Below are 14,707 nucleotides of genomic sequence, written 5' to 3' on the forward strand. Positions count from 1 at the left end.
TGACATTTTTTGGAAAGGTGGGGAGTGCGGGGGGTTGAAAATGACTATTTCTTTAACGAACCTACTCTCAGAAACTACCCAACCGAAAAATCTGGGAGCTGCCACTATATGGTGCCTAGGCTTCGAAATACCTCCATACCGATACCTGTTCAAATAAAGTTAATAATGATACATTACTATAATTTTTAATAATTGACAGGAAAACCCCCCTTAAGTTCACCCTAGAATCATGAAATTGCAGCATAAAGCATGATTCTGTCAAATTTGGTGAACAAAGTTATACTAGGTCAAAGCTGTCGCTTCTCTGCAAATTCAAGACTATGAATGTCAATTTCACTTGAGAGTGAATATTTTCATATAATACATGCATATTTAGTCTTAATACAACCAGATTGTTCTAGATTCTTCAGATATTAGATATGAATATCGATAGCAACTGCTTTCGATTCGGAGCCTTAACATTTTAAAATAAACCTAGAAATCACAGCTTAAATAAATTTATTGATATAAAGTTAAGCAATAATTAGCAAGACTCTCTCAAAGTTAAAATTTTACTAATAATAATAATTTAATAATTCCTTTAGTTTGACTAAAAATTCATCGTGAACTCCCTTTTTAAACTTCAATTAACTTTCACACTTCATTTCCAAGCCTACTTCGCCACGGAGAACCACCGGTGGTGGCATCGAAATAAATTTTGAATGTTGTTAACCCTGCTGCGCCACATCATTTTCACATTTCATTTCCAAGCCTACTTCGCCACGGAGAACACCGGTGGTGGCATCTACCAGTCGAATTAACAACAACCTTTCATAACTGAAGCGTCTAGCTTCCGGTTTCCCGACTTGCTTATTGGTGGAGGTGGAAATCTTAAAAAGACGCTGCTGCGCCAGGTTGCAGCATTGTGTGGGATTCTCACCCGCTAAAACCACATCGCTTCCCCGGCCATATCCTCGCGGGACCGCCGTGAAGTATTACTTCGCGAGGAGAGCTCTAGTTTATACCAGCGTTTTCCAGGGCGCACGCTCAGACAGGAGCCCCGTAAAGCATAATGGATTTCACCACCACTGCGATAAGCAGCCGGCGGCTAGATTTTGGCCTTCCCATATTTGGCATCATCCTTACTAGAGATGAACTAGCCTTTGCTGCCTTTTCGCGAGCATAGTCCAGGTACCCCTTGAAGCTCAACTTGGCATTGATCATTATCCCAAGGTATCTAATGATCGATTTTGACACAAACTCGTGATTACCAACGCGTATTTTGGCAGTGTTGTTTTTCCTGCGATTGGTAATAAGGACCGCCTCCGTCTTATCTTCCGCCAGGTCCAATTTCACCATTTGGAGCCATGCTTTGATAGCATGAATGGTTTCACCTGCATACAGCTCCACGTCCTGGTGGTCTTTCGCAACTACCATCACTGCCAGGTCGTCTGCAAAACTAATCAATTTTGCCTTCCTTGGCACGCAAACGCCGACCACTCCTATATATATATATTCCTTCGGTCCGTCTCGTACCAAAGAAGTCTCTCCGAAAGGTAATTATCGATTATCCGAGCTAAGTAACCAGGGACAACCAGTTTAGCCAGGGTGCCCTTAATCCAACCCCAGTTAGCTGAGTTAAAGGCATTCCTGAAATACAGCGTTACTACCGCGCAGTACTTACCAGCGGCCGATGCCTCCCGGGCCAGTTCCAGGACCGTTGCAATGGCATCAAATGTAGACTGCGCTCTACGAAATCCATACTGCCGCTCCGATAGACCACCCGCTAGCTCGACGAACGGAAGCAGCCTGTTGAATATCATCCTCTCCAAAGTCTTCTCCATAGTGTCAAAAAGACAGATAGTGTGATATGAAGAGGGTGCGCCAGGTGGTTTTTGGGGCTTCGGTAGCAGAGCCAACCTCTGTCTCTTCCAATGAGCGGAAAACACTCCTTCAACCATGCATGATTCAAATGTAGTTATGAACCATGCGGGCCTGATTTTAGCAGCCAACTTCAGGTGTTTGTTCGGAATCCCGTCCAATCTCGGAGCCTTCTTGTCTCCAATTCGTCCACATATCTCCCGTAGCTCCTCCTCGGTTACCCGGGGATTGTGAAGACGTCCTGTTGAACCATCTCTCGTAGCTCCTCCTCGGTTACCCGGGGATTGTGAAGACGTCCTGTTGAACCATTGGATGAGGTCCGTTTTCTTCCTGTTGTGGGAAAAGGATTGCGATTATTTTGAACAAGAGCCGCGGGACTTCACTTGGGGTGATTTTTGTTTATTACAAGCAGCGTCCCACGGGTTCGTATTTGTTTCAAGGCACAACTGCTTACTTTCCCGTATAGCCTTCTTAAGGATACTTCGAAGATTGCGGTATTCTTTCTCAGACTGCTGATGTTCTGGGTTCCTTCTTGTCCTTTGGCAAACCCTCGATTGTAGGCACGATGCTTTCAACTGCGCGATTTCTTGATTCCACCAGTAGTTTGGCTTCCTACTGTAATGGAAGTTGCGTCGCAGCATTGTAGAGTCGCAGGCCTCAGTTATCCGTTGACAGAACTGGCTCACTTTTCCCAGCGCCGTTCCCCTCGGGTCGTAACCTCCTTCTAAAGCCGTCTAATATCCTCTGGTGATGTGACCTCGTCTAGTTCTTTGGACTCCATCACAATTTTTTTCTTCCGAGCTTTCACGTCTGCTTGCTCACCTACCACCTTCTCCACCTGGCCGCGAAAGCTATCCACTATCTTCTCGCTGGATACGGCTGATACGGCTCACACTGCCACCCAGGTCTGTCAGATCCGGATTGGATTTGACTTTCCGAAGGATGTCGGCGTAGGACATATCTCCTTTCTTGGAAATAATGATTCCTTCCGGACGAGTCTTCTTTTTCTCCTTGTGCTGTTTTGTGCCGGCCACCTTCGCCCATTCTTCGGGTTTATGAGCTGTAGGCTGCTCCCGGCGCAGCATTCTCTGGCTATGAGGCCTTTTTCTTCTTGGTGGCTTATTGGACACCAAGGGAATCACTTATTCCACTCGTACTCCGTTTGCCCACCTATCTTACGTTGAGGTGGCGTCACCTGCGTCTGCGGTATGACTTTCCCATATGACGCTGGACGTTTTTCTCCTCTATCGCCCTAATATAAGACAACTTAACACCTCGTATCAGAGCTCTGATATTTTGGTGGATATTCCGCCTCTCTTTAATGAACTCACAGAGTTTTGACGTGAGCTGCAAATTGCGCGAGTAAGGAGCCAAAATGTAGTCACTTAAAGTGAGACAGGACTCACTTTCGGAAACTACCCAACCCAAAAATCCGAAAAAATCAGGAAGGTGCACTTATATGAAATCTAGGTCTCAAGATATATCCCATTTCGATATCGGCTCAAATCAACTTATTAATAATATATTGCCAGCTTTTGGAAATTTACTGAAAACTTACTGAAAACGCCCCTTTAAAATCATCCTAGGAATACCAAGTTTCGTAAAACCAACATAGAGGGCAATATTTGCTATACGGGTGTCAAATTTCATGGAAATCTGGCCGTTAACGCCAAAGTTATACTAATTCAAACTTAGCAATTTCGCGCGAATTTATTGCTTCTAAAGCCATGCAAATAGGATACTGACATCATAATTAACGAGAATAATTGACATGCGCGTGAAATATTAAAGTCGCATTTATGAAGAATCTGCTTCTTTCCAGCCCTTTTTAAGGATTTCTGTAAAACACTCATGTTAAATCTAAGTCTCGAAAGACGTCCCATTTCGATATGTGCTCAAATAAACTTGCTAATAGTATATTACCAACTTTTGGAAATTGACTGGAGAGCAATTTACTCTCACTGGAAATTGACATCTGTTGACGTTAGACGAAACCATTAGTTATCTTTCTTTCTACTTTTTGAATACTTGGGTGGTATGCCCAAAACGAGGGATTCGTGGACCAAAAAAGTGAGAGTAATTTGCTCTCCATCTGGTCCGGCCTAACATCAAGTAGATGTGGATTAGGATTCTCCCCACATCCCAAACAAAAAATACTTGGTATGAGTTACTTAGAGTAACTCCTCTTTCCATTATAGATTATAGATCCATTATAGATCGACCAGAAAGTTGATTAGCGTCATTCCAGCAATACCGCGTGAAGCACCGTTCGAGGCGGTTCTAAAGGCGTGATACTACTCATTTCCTGAGCATTGTATGCAATAATGTTATGAGTGCCTCAAATTCGCGCTGCATAGAGCAGTATGGAGCAGCAGCCTGCGAATGCATTGCGTGTCTCTATTTGTTGTCATTCTCACCAAAGCAAATTTTGTAAAAGATGCGTTAGCGCAAGCGTGTATCAAACGCTTGTTAACGTTAGGCTATCGCGTCTATCATCACACTCGTTTTGAGACGATGATGTGGACCCCCATTCAAATACGCGCAGATGTTCCCTTATGACACTATGTGATGTTTTATCGCTTCCATATTATCTTCCGCACTAGCTTAATATCTTCCAGTCGCCCCCTTTATAGCAACGATTATTTTATATTAGTTCAACTCAACATATTCGAGCTGTTTTGCTCCAAAATCATATCCCACTATCGGGGGCTCTTCAGCAACCGGAACTTTGAGAACAACATTATAAGTTCAGAGGACAACATTTTAGGTTCAGCACACGATCCTGTATGACACGTGTGGAAATAAGGTTCTCTTTGGATGCGTTACAAGTGTCGTATCAGAGCTATCTTTCTGGGAAATACCTATCGATAGATGCAGCCAAGAAATGGGTACACCAATCATTGCTGTGAATTTCCTTTCTAAGGTTCGATTAATCGAGTTGAATGGATTCCTCTTCCTTGCTGTGAATTGCACTTTTCATGACACTGGTAGTCGTTTTAATTGCGTCCATTATTGACTTGATTCTACGGAAGTCATTGTCGATCTGATGGGCCTAATAGCGGGAAATAATCTTTGACATATTGCTCGCTTCATGCTTTTCCGCATTCCTAATGGATTCGGCAAGTTTCGGGTATACCCTTTTTTGGTGATATCTAGAAATCAGTTAAGAAACCCGCTTTGATCCATTTCAATAATTCTAACATCTGCGCAGGTGTAATCAAGATTAAAAATGTATTCTAATTGCAAAATTAAAAATTACATTGAAGTGTGTCAGTATCAACAGCTTCCTTGCTTATGTGCATGCCGAAAAGTTGTAAGTATGAAATTTGCACGAGAGAATCATGAAATAAAAGAAACGAACTGAGAACTAAAAATTAAAAACTTCTTTTTCTGTTTGAACGAAGAATTCTACTCAAAGTGAATGGACATATTTCTTAATTTGATTAATTTAACTAATTTATTCAAAAGACAGTTTTCAACCTCTTCCTCCTAAAACAATACTCATTCAAATGTCCATTTTGGTCTTTAATTTCAGAATCTCGGAATTGGAAGTGGAAAATGATAAATTGAAACATGATTACGAGTTATTACGCAACAGTATACATCGTGGTGTAGAACAACAAGAGCTTTACGGTAAAGTCAAGGCTGCTGAAACATCAAAAGCCTCAATTAACCTTTCAACGTTCCTTTTTCAGCACAAAATCTAGCACTACAAGAAGAAGTACGACGGCGACGAGAAGAGTGTATACAACTACGAGCTGTACTTGCCCAGCACAGTCAGTTGCTGAAACCATTAAATGCAAAAGACTCTGATCATCTCAATAATAATGGTGAACTGGTGGAAGCATTCCAAGCGTTAAAATTGGTCAATAAGTAAAAGATAGGACGTCATACTCTGAATTGTGTGTAATTAATGTCACGATTTCTTACAGGCAATTAGAATCTGAATTAACTGCTCTAACTGAAGAACACAATGCTCGTGTCGGTGAATTAGTGAAACAAAACGACGATGTACGTAACGAATTGAATCAGTTGCGGTTACTTAAAGTAGAAAAATTGGAAACATCGGGGGTTGAAGCAGATATTGAAACCTTACGGCATAATGATATGTATCTTCGGTACGAATTGGAAAAGGCTTATTCAGACTACGTTGAATTGCAAGAACAACTTAATGGCAAAAAGAAACAATTGGCTGAACTTACGAAACGGAATAGTATTCTCATTGGAAGATTACATGAACACGGTATAAGTGATGCGATTACGGAGAAAACTGATCAGAAAAATTTGCCTGCTGTAAAGAAGAAAGTTCAACAATATCAAGGTATCTTCCTAGTGTCATGAAACTTGTTTTGTTCCTTTTTAACGTACCCTTGTTAACTAGGTATCTTTAAATATCGCATTGAGGACGAGGGAAAAATTCTTCAAAGGTTGATAACAGACTTAACTCCTCGAGTGGCTATTGGTTTACTTCCTGGCTTGCCTGCTTATATAATTTTAATGTGTATACGGTAAGTAGTCTCGGGCGGGAAAGTATTTTGTCGCGTAGTTATAGTTTTTGTGCCAATGCTTTCATGTCCTTGTGATTTCTCCTCAGATATACTGACTTAGTAAATACTGATGAACACGTAAGGACTCTGCTCACGAATTTCGTAGTAATGGTTAAGAAAATTTATCGACTTCCAACCACAACAGAATGTCGGGTTTTGTGGCTCGTAAACACAATCACGTAAGTTGCTCACGTTTTAATTAAAAATGACCCCAAGACGATATATACTCTTCCTTCTTCGTAGATTGCATAATCTTCTAAAGCAATACGGTGGTATTGATGAATATATAAAATTGAACACAGAAACGCAGAATCAGCAACAGCTAAAGAACTTCGATCTGTCTGAATACAGGTACATTGGAGCATGAAAAGTTCGTCTTTCACAGATTCCAACATTCATACTTTTGTATTGTTTTAGGCAAGTCATCTACGAAACGATTATTAATTCGTACAGAAATCTTGTGAATCGTGTCCAAGAACTGATCAAACCATACATTGTTCCGGCAATACTTGATCATGATGAAATGTCTCGCGGTAGAAGTACTGCGACAACAGGTCGAAGTATGTCCCTAGACATTTCTCCAGAGCATCATCATCACCACAACCAACGTCCAGAGCCGAAATCGCTTGCCAATCAGTTGGAGCACTTCTACAAACAATTCCAATATTTTGGATTGGATAACTGTTATATTGAACAGATATTCAAACAATTAATGTTTTTCATTATGTCAGTTTCGTTGAACAGCCTAATGTTTAGACCAGAATTGTGTATGTGGAAGACTGGCATGAAGATCCGTTATAATGTCAGTTGCCTGGAAGATTGGGCTCGAAAGAAGAAAATGGTATTATCTTTTTGATCTTAGATTTGTTCATTGCTCATCCAAACTTGTTTCCACAGTCCGGCGAAGTACTTTCACCAATCCAATCATTGATTCAAGTTTCGTCACTCTTGCAATCACGTAAAACTGAGGAGGATGTTCATAGCATTTATGAATTATGTTCTGAGTTGCCGACAGCACAAGTTTTGAAGGTAAGATAAGAAAAGATTGTTGAAAAACAGTCCACTAAATTTATCTATTCTTTTGTAGATAATAAAATCTTATCACCCGGATGACTGTGAGAATCCTATTTCGAACGAGTTCATTGAAAAGTTGACAGAAAAACTTAACGAAAGGACCAATGTAGTAAGTGCAAAGATAATATTTAAGATTGTTTAGGTTTTGCTTGAGATTTGCAAGGTTTAGTTAAATTGTCGCTATCTCCACTCTAAAACCACTTCCAAATTCCAGGTGGTTTAATTTGCATGAATCTCGATAGAGAATCAAAGTTCACTAGAAGATGATATATATATGTGAAACATAACAGCAGTTCACCATCCGAGAAATTTGCAATTTTCCTCCTCTGTTCTCTCTCCAGAGCGAGCGACTAGCCGTCCTGGGATAGAAAATACCAGCAATGAAATTGTTGCCATTTTTCAATATGTGATCTATAAACTGCTTCTTTCGCCTTGTAATCAAACATCACGGGTATCTATCCCAACCAAGTTCTTCATTTATCATTGTCTCAAGCCAGAATACCCTTGATGACACGAGGAAGATAGATTTCAAGTAACAGTAATAATAACTTACCATGTGCTGCCCCCATATAGGAGCATGAAAGAACATTGGCGCGGAGAAGCCCCAGCTTGCTATTTCTGTTGAGATAGTTACATTTCTAAATTTCAGAAAAAAGGAAACCAAATTTAGCGCTGTTAATGCGTCGGCTCTGCAGAGACAGCATGAACTGCGATAGGCAGTTCTGCCAACCCTCCTAGAGTCCATTGATAGCAGAGAGGATTTCACTTTTGTTTGGAAGAGCAGTCCATATCCAGAGGCTACGGTTACTGGCAATTTAATCCACAAGAAATCAAATGTTCCCTTCCTCTCTTTAGTTGCTTCCCATTGTAGATGAGGAGTCAACAGTTAACAACTCTGTCCGGGCCATCGAAAGACTTACGACTGCCTGGAAGTTCTTCTGCTACGGTGGCGAAGTCATTATTTGCGGCAGCTTCCGCCTCCCTCACTCGCCCAATAACAAATTCTCTTTTGACACGGTACATCCTATGCTGTACTCGCCGAGATTTGTTGCGATAGTGAGGCTCAAGCGCATCACATTCGCCCACTCTCACTGCGGTAATAAGAACCTTCAGCTCCCCACGCTCGTCGATTCAGTTTCAAAATTCGGAAATCAACTAGATCTTATATCGCACTTCGCTTGTGCCAGAGGAAAGATCACTTGATCGTGATCCAATGCTGATCAATATTCTCCGATAAGCTGTTCCGATCAATAAGATAGTTTTTCCACTGTAGGACGATGACCGGGTCCCGAAACCGGACCGTGCTTGAGAGGTCAAGGCTCCGCGTCCCAAGAAAAAGATACCGGCGCAATGCGTGAGCGACAATCAAGTGATGATTTCATCATTCATTTTGTTAGGTACATCCAGAAGACAGCTCCGGAATCTATTGCTTATCGTGATGTGATCAATCTGATTAAATATACATTTTCAGTGAGTTGAAACTCAAATGACCTTATAGGAGAGCCATCACCCAATGTTGATCGTTGGTCGTCGTGAACGATTTTCTCAATTTCTTACACAACATCATTTTTCAAAATGGAAGGTCTTTCACAATTCTGATTTTTGACTATTCGCTCTCCTTTAATTAAATTCTCGACACCACTTGAACATGCTTGTTCGGTTCATAAAATTTCGCCATAAAAAAATTTGATTCGTGAAAAACATTTCAATCTATATTTTACCTTACCTTTACGAGAAGGAACCTTAAACTTCAAATAAATTGACAAAAAGACAATAGGGAGCCGTCATTGCTGAAGCACGCGTGCTTGTATAGGCAATACGCTGCGACGATGGTCTCACGCGACTCGTTAACGTAGTTCGAGTAGATCATACCGAGGTCGAGTAAGGTGGACACTCGAGAATTGCTTGAGAAACATTCTCCGATGACAGTTGCAGGTCGCCTTTCGCTTCCGCGAACTCTGACTTGAATCTCTCGATAGACACGTTAACTCGGCGTCCGTTCGCGTCGACTTCGTCAAGAATGTCCGACAGACGCTGAAGGACTATGTGGTCCAGAGTAGGGCGGCAACAGAGGCTTCCGCGCGACATCTGCGCGCAAAAAGACGTGAGTGCATGTGCTAAGCGTTTTATTCACAAAGATTCTTTTCGATTTCGGTGGGTCGTCGGCACTGGGTGGACTTCACGCATAACGTTATGTAGATTGGTAAGGAACTCGTGGGGGTCCGTTGATTCATTGCTGGAAACGAGGATTTTTCCTGGGAGCAACAGGGTAGTTCCATGGAGCATCCAAGCGTCCGACAATTCCGTTTGACACGGGGTGAGGCGACGTCCGGGTGTCGGAAATGTCTGCAGCGGGTTCATTTGGTGTTGAGAGATCTTCGAGCGTTGGCATGGTATACAAGCGCGGGCCCAAATACGGACGCCCCTTTTCATTCCAGTCCACACGAACTTCTTTGCGATGATTTTGCACGTGGAACGGCCGTTTGGATGCGCCGGTAGATGGAAGACGTCGAATATTTTCCTACGCAACGATGCAGGAACGAAGGGACGCAAACGTCCAGGAGATATATCGCAGATGATCTCCTTGTCTGAACCGAAGCGTTTGCGTATCAGCTTCAAGGATGTGGTGTTGCCACGAAGCAGGTTCCGTAGCTCCGTGGCCAGGAATTATTCATGGGACAGCTCATCTTCGCTGATGAAGGCAGGCATTTTGATGGTTTCGATACGGGAGAGTGCATCTGTTACTTCGTTGCTTGAGTCAGGAATGAAACGAAAGTTCATTGTAAACTGAGATATGTAGCTGAGGTGTCGCTATTGTCGTGGCGAAGCTTTGTCAGCTGACCGAGCAGACGCGTATGTTAGTGGTCTGTCGCGGTCATACGCGCTGTATTTCGCTTCCGGGGCGGAGAGCTTCTTTTCATAAAAAGGTAACGCTACTGTTTATTTTGTTGTTGTTCTGGGACTGCGACATCGGAGGCGTCGGTAGTAAGCCTCAACGGGGCCTTGGCCTGGAAATGCACGAGTAGTACGGCGTCGGCTAGACTGTTTCTGCATCCTAGGCTTCTGGCGTCCACGAGATGACGGTCTTGTCTCCCTTGGTGCAGTATTTGTTGAACAGAGCTTGCAGCGTAGCGGCGTTGCGGACGAAACGTCGATAAAAGTTAATGGTCCCGAGGGATTATTGGAGGTCCCTGACGGTGGCCGTTTTCTTCGATTTGTGAACTGCATCTACCCGAGACGTAGGTAGCGGGTAATCTTTTCGCTAATAACATGTCCTAGAAACTGCAGCTTGTTCACGCAGCCAAACTTCGTGAGACGTGCGAAAATCAGGCGCAAGTGCCTCATGTGCTCTTGGTTCGACTCTGATGCAACCAATATGTCGTTCATATAGTAAAAGCAACAGTTCAGTCCTTGCAAGACCTCGTCCATAAAAACGTTGAAAGGTTTGCGCGACATTACGGAGACCGGAGGTCATCGCCGTAAACTCAAACCGACCGAACGGTGTAGTGACGGCCATTTTGGAGACATCGCTTTCGGCGACGAGTATTTGATGGAAGGCTTTCAATAAGTCGATTTTGGAAAACATACCTTTGCCAGCAAGGTTCATGGTGACATCTTCAATGCCCAGGTACTTTTGGAAGGTCGGCAGTAACCTTACTGTTAGGAGCCGCACGTGCTACAATTTGATGAGCTGCCCGGGCGAAATTGCGCGCTAATGTGGCTTAGTTCCAAAGGCAGCTCTTCAACTTGCTTCGCCAAGGAGTCGATCTCGGGAACGGACTGCGAGCTAGTCTCGTTCTGAATGCTCTATATGGCGTTCGGCACGGAGACGTTGGCGATGCGATCTGTGGCGATAGCTAACCTTTCCAGGTCATTTTGCTCGTTAGCGACTACGATGACGCGGACGTGGGCGCCAGGCGCTGTAACCACACTGATTTCACTAGAGATTTTGGCACGGAACTCCCGGCGGTGCACACGCCAATGATGAAAAAACTCAGCACTTGAAAAAACAACAACAACGGTTTTATTTAAGCGAAAAGTAATTTAACAAGTTTAATGATTTGTAGGTTAGGTGTTAACCGAATGGTTGCTTCCGTTCCACAGGTTGATACGTACGACGGCTCCTGAAGTGGGCGCGTCAACCTCCGGTCGGCACAGTAGCTTTGCCCTTTCGATTAATAATAATTGTTGAAGCAACAATTCAATTGGATCAGGGCCTTGAAGCGTGTGTGTGTGCATTTCATTCAAGAGGATCAGGGCCTTGAAGCGTGTGTGTGCATTTCATTCAAGAGGATCAGGGCCTTGAAGCTTGTGTGCGTGCATTTCATTCAAGACCGGAACGGTACACTACAGTACTCATTCGCAGCTTAGTCGACTGGTATCCGACGTCAAATCGCGATACAAATTCCACTGTTACCGGTGAGGTTTGAACCGCGAACTTCCGTACGACAGCCTTGTGCCCTAACCACTCGGCTATTCGGACACACCCTTTCGGAAGGAACACTCCAACGGTCATTTAAAGTCATGGAAATAATAGCTGAAAGCCATTCTGGTCAGTTTGTGCTTTTCTGTGAGAGGCGGTTTTCTCTGTAATTTGCGGCGCTTAAGATGCTTTGCTCGTGCGATAATGTTTCGGACATTTCTAATGGCAGTGTTAACGCCTGCCTTGCCCGCGATATGCCATGCGGTTAGCGTAGAATTGGATGCTAATCTAATAATCCTCCGTTCAGAACGAGGATTTTCCGCTCTTGGCCGCCCTGTAGACATTTTCTTCCCATAATTTTCGGGATCCCGAATAACATTACGGACGGCATATCTGTTGCGCTTCGTAATCCGAGCAATTTCTGCTATGGACTTACCTTCGTCATGTAATGTTTGTATAATCTTTGATTCCGCCGTAGTCAACCGCTTTCATCTACTCATTATCACTTACGTCTTCTTTACTGGTCAAATATTCACACTCGAATGACCAAAAAATGATTTTTCCTTGGTGTCTTATCTTTTTTACCTACCTGAAATTCGAATTTCTTCAATCACTCGATATGTTTTCGGGGAATCCCACAGCAAATTACTCAGGAGAATATAATTCGGCACCATTATCTCGGATGTATACACACCTTCTTGGAATTGTTCTATTATTTTAAGGTTTCATGGAAAACATGGGGTGTCTTATCATTTTTATCGGCACTGTAGGACTTCAACTACTCCTTAAAACCATACGTTGTAGCCTGCCCCAGGCGAGGTTGTGAAAGGAGGGATTGATAGCTTCAATCTGAATGGTTGTCCGCTACCGTAGCGTCTCAGTGGGTAAGTGAGAGAAGTGCAGGAACTTTACAACCTTTTAGGAAGCTACCACCACACCTGGTAGGATGAAAAAATTGATATTCGGTACGGATACCCGGAGAAGTCATCTGACCTGGTGACAGGTTGGAATCCTGTAATGGGCAGCACGGCGTCGACATTGTGACAATTCAAAAAGAAAAACCGGGTGTTGATCTTGATGTTAGAAATAAATTTAAGCGCTTCAAATTTAAAATTTGTATTCTTTATTTACTTATTCATTGTTAATTTTTTATTATATAATTTTTGACTTTTGGAAAGACTGTGGCTTACTCTAAAAGCTGTGTTAAGTTTTGTATTAACTGTTATTTCAATTTTCCTTTCTAATTACAGTCACAAAGTGATAAATTTACAATGGACGAAAACGAAGTCTATCCATTGAAAGTCGTCTTCAAGCATAGCGACATAAAGTTAGAAGACATCGAGTTGCCGCCGGCTCTAAACCTAGACGGGCTCTTAACGAAAATCTAATAAACGTAACTAGTAAGTAGATCAACTCCGTAGTAACTGTGTGAATAAGTTAGGAAGCTTCTCCATATAATTATTAAATAAAAGGCACATTAAGTAGCCGACAATGTTGCAGCTCAAGCTTCTCTTAGAGAGTATTATTTAGAAAATACGCTACTTAAAAATGTATAATTCGGAAGTTACTTAATAGACACGTATTTAAGTTCCAGTCTTATCAGTTACTTAATCCAGTACTGTTATAGGTTGAACCTATATAAATGTAGTGCAAATGAAACGTACCTATATGCAAGCAATGGCAACCAATCGAAACATTCCTTACACAATTGTATTCAATACAGAAAAATGTACTTAATGAATTTGATTATTTTTACAAATATTTAATGATAATTTTTATTTTCGTAGTATGTAGATCTGTATAAAAAGAAAAAGTAATGGACGTGAGAAGAGTATTAGAGGACCCCAAGGCATACCCCCTCACGTGAAGGGAAGAACTAACAACGTGGAATGTATGGTAGAACATTTGGTTCAATCACTGAACTCATCAAAATTTTAAATTTCAAAACTCGCCTGTAATATCAGACTTTTTTACAATGTAAAATTCTAAAATCAGAATATATTGGTAAAGCAGACAAAAAGCTGTTACGAGTGATTGATCTCTGCATCTTTTGTTCCCTGAAAGGATACAACGTGTGGTCGTTGCCTTGATTTTTATGGTATTTCGGTGAACCACAATATCTTTCTCACGCTCCCCAAGAACGTCTTAAATATTTTCATACTAACATTCCTTACTGATTTAATCTATTAATGCGTGGACGCATAAAAAATATCCGATTTTCAATGCCTTAAAAAGTCTTACCGATCGCTATGTGTGATAAAACATTGGAAGGTTGTTAAAAGAAACACTTTTTTGATTTCTGTTTATCTATTATAAACACATATTTGTATATACAAGGAGATGGGATAATGAAGTGAACTTTAATTTGAACCATATCGAGAGCAGGAATGCATATTCATTGTTAATTTATTACATTTATGATTTATGTTCCTTAGATGATCAGAATTAACTAAAATTTTTAAGAGTTAATACGCTTGATGTCATTGATATCATTTGAATAAGCTTCTGGACCAAGACACGAAATTGTTGAATTAAATTTCCTATTATAGATAAATAGGTATTGCCACTACTATAATAATGGTCTCGTGACCTGCCTACAACATTAATGTTAAAACCCTTTTGTTTTAGTTTTTAGTTAGATAAGTTCTCTTGCCTATGTTCTCGCATTTACGCAGATCTAGCAATTTACGGCATTTCTAGTTTCATCAGAATTATTCTATATCACTAACGACATGAAATTTGAATCGTAGGGACTAAGCAAATTGTAGTACTTTAGTTTAAATGAAATTCATAGAAATTATTG

General features: G+C 41.7%; 1 protein-coding gene across 5 annotated transcripts in view; it reads left to right on the forward strand.

The window, feature by feature from the left end:
• The window catches only part of LOC119648738 (unconventional myosin-Va), a 46,736-nt gene that overhangs the window by 29,066 nt on the left and 2,963 nt on the right, over nt 1-14,707 (forward strand). The window contains exons 15-25 of one of the 5 annotated variants that reach the window (XR_005249056.1): nt 5,396-5,493; nt 5,556-5,733; nt 5,793-6,181; nt 6,242-6,368; nt 6,455-6,586; nt 6,651-6,758; nt 6,825-7,248; nt 7,305-7,436; nt 7,495-7,590; nt 13,155-13,633; nt 13,692-14,476. Coding sequence is in view for 4 of the 5 variants with exons in the window: in XM_038050571.1 (XP_037906499.1) it covers nt 5,396-5,493; nt 5,556-5,733; nt 5,793-6,181; nt 6,242-6,368; nt 6,455-6,586; nt 6,651-6,758; nt 6,825-7,248; nt 7,305-7,436; nt 7,495-7,590; nt 13,155-13,292 (1,822 nt within the window). In the remaining variant the exon portion in view is untranslated. Of the gene's footprint in view, nt 1-5,395; nt 5,494-5,555; nt 5,734-5,792; nt 6,182-6,241; nt 6,369-6,454; nt 6,587-6,650; nt 6,759-6,824; nt 7,249-7,304; nt 7,437-7,494; nt 7,591-13,154; nt 14,477-14,707 lie in introns of those variants that run through there. The other 4 variants (XM_038050571.1, XM_038050579.1, XM_038050560.1 and 1 more) reach the window with 4 other exon arrangements.

This window comes from Hermetia illucens, chromosome 1 (assembly GCF_905115235.1).
Source record: "Hermetia illucens chromosome 1, iHerIll2.2.curated.20191125, whole genome shotgun sequence".
Taxonomy (NCBI): Eukaryota; Metazoa; Arthropoda; class Insecta; order Diptera; family Stratiomyidae; genus Hermetia; species Hermetia illucens.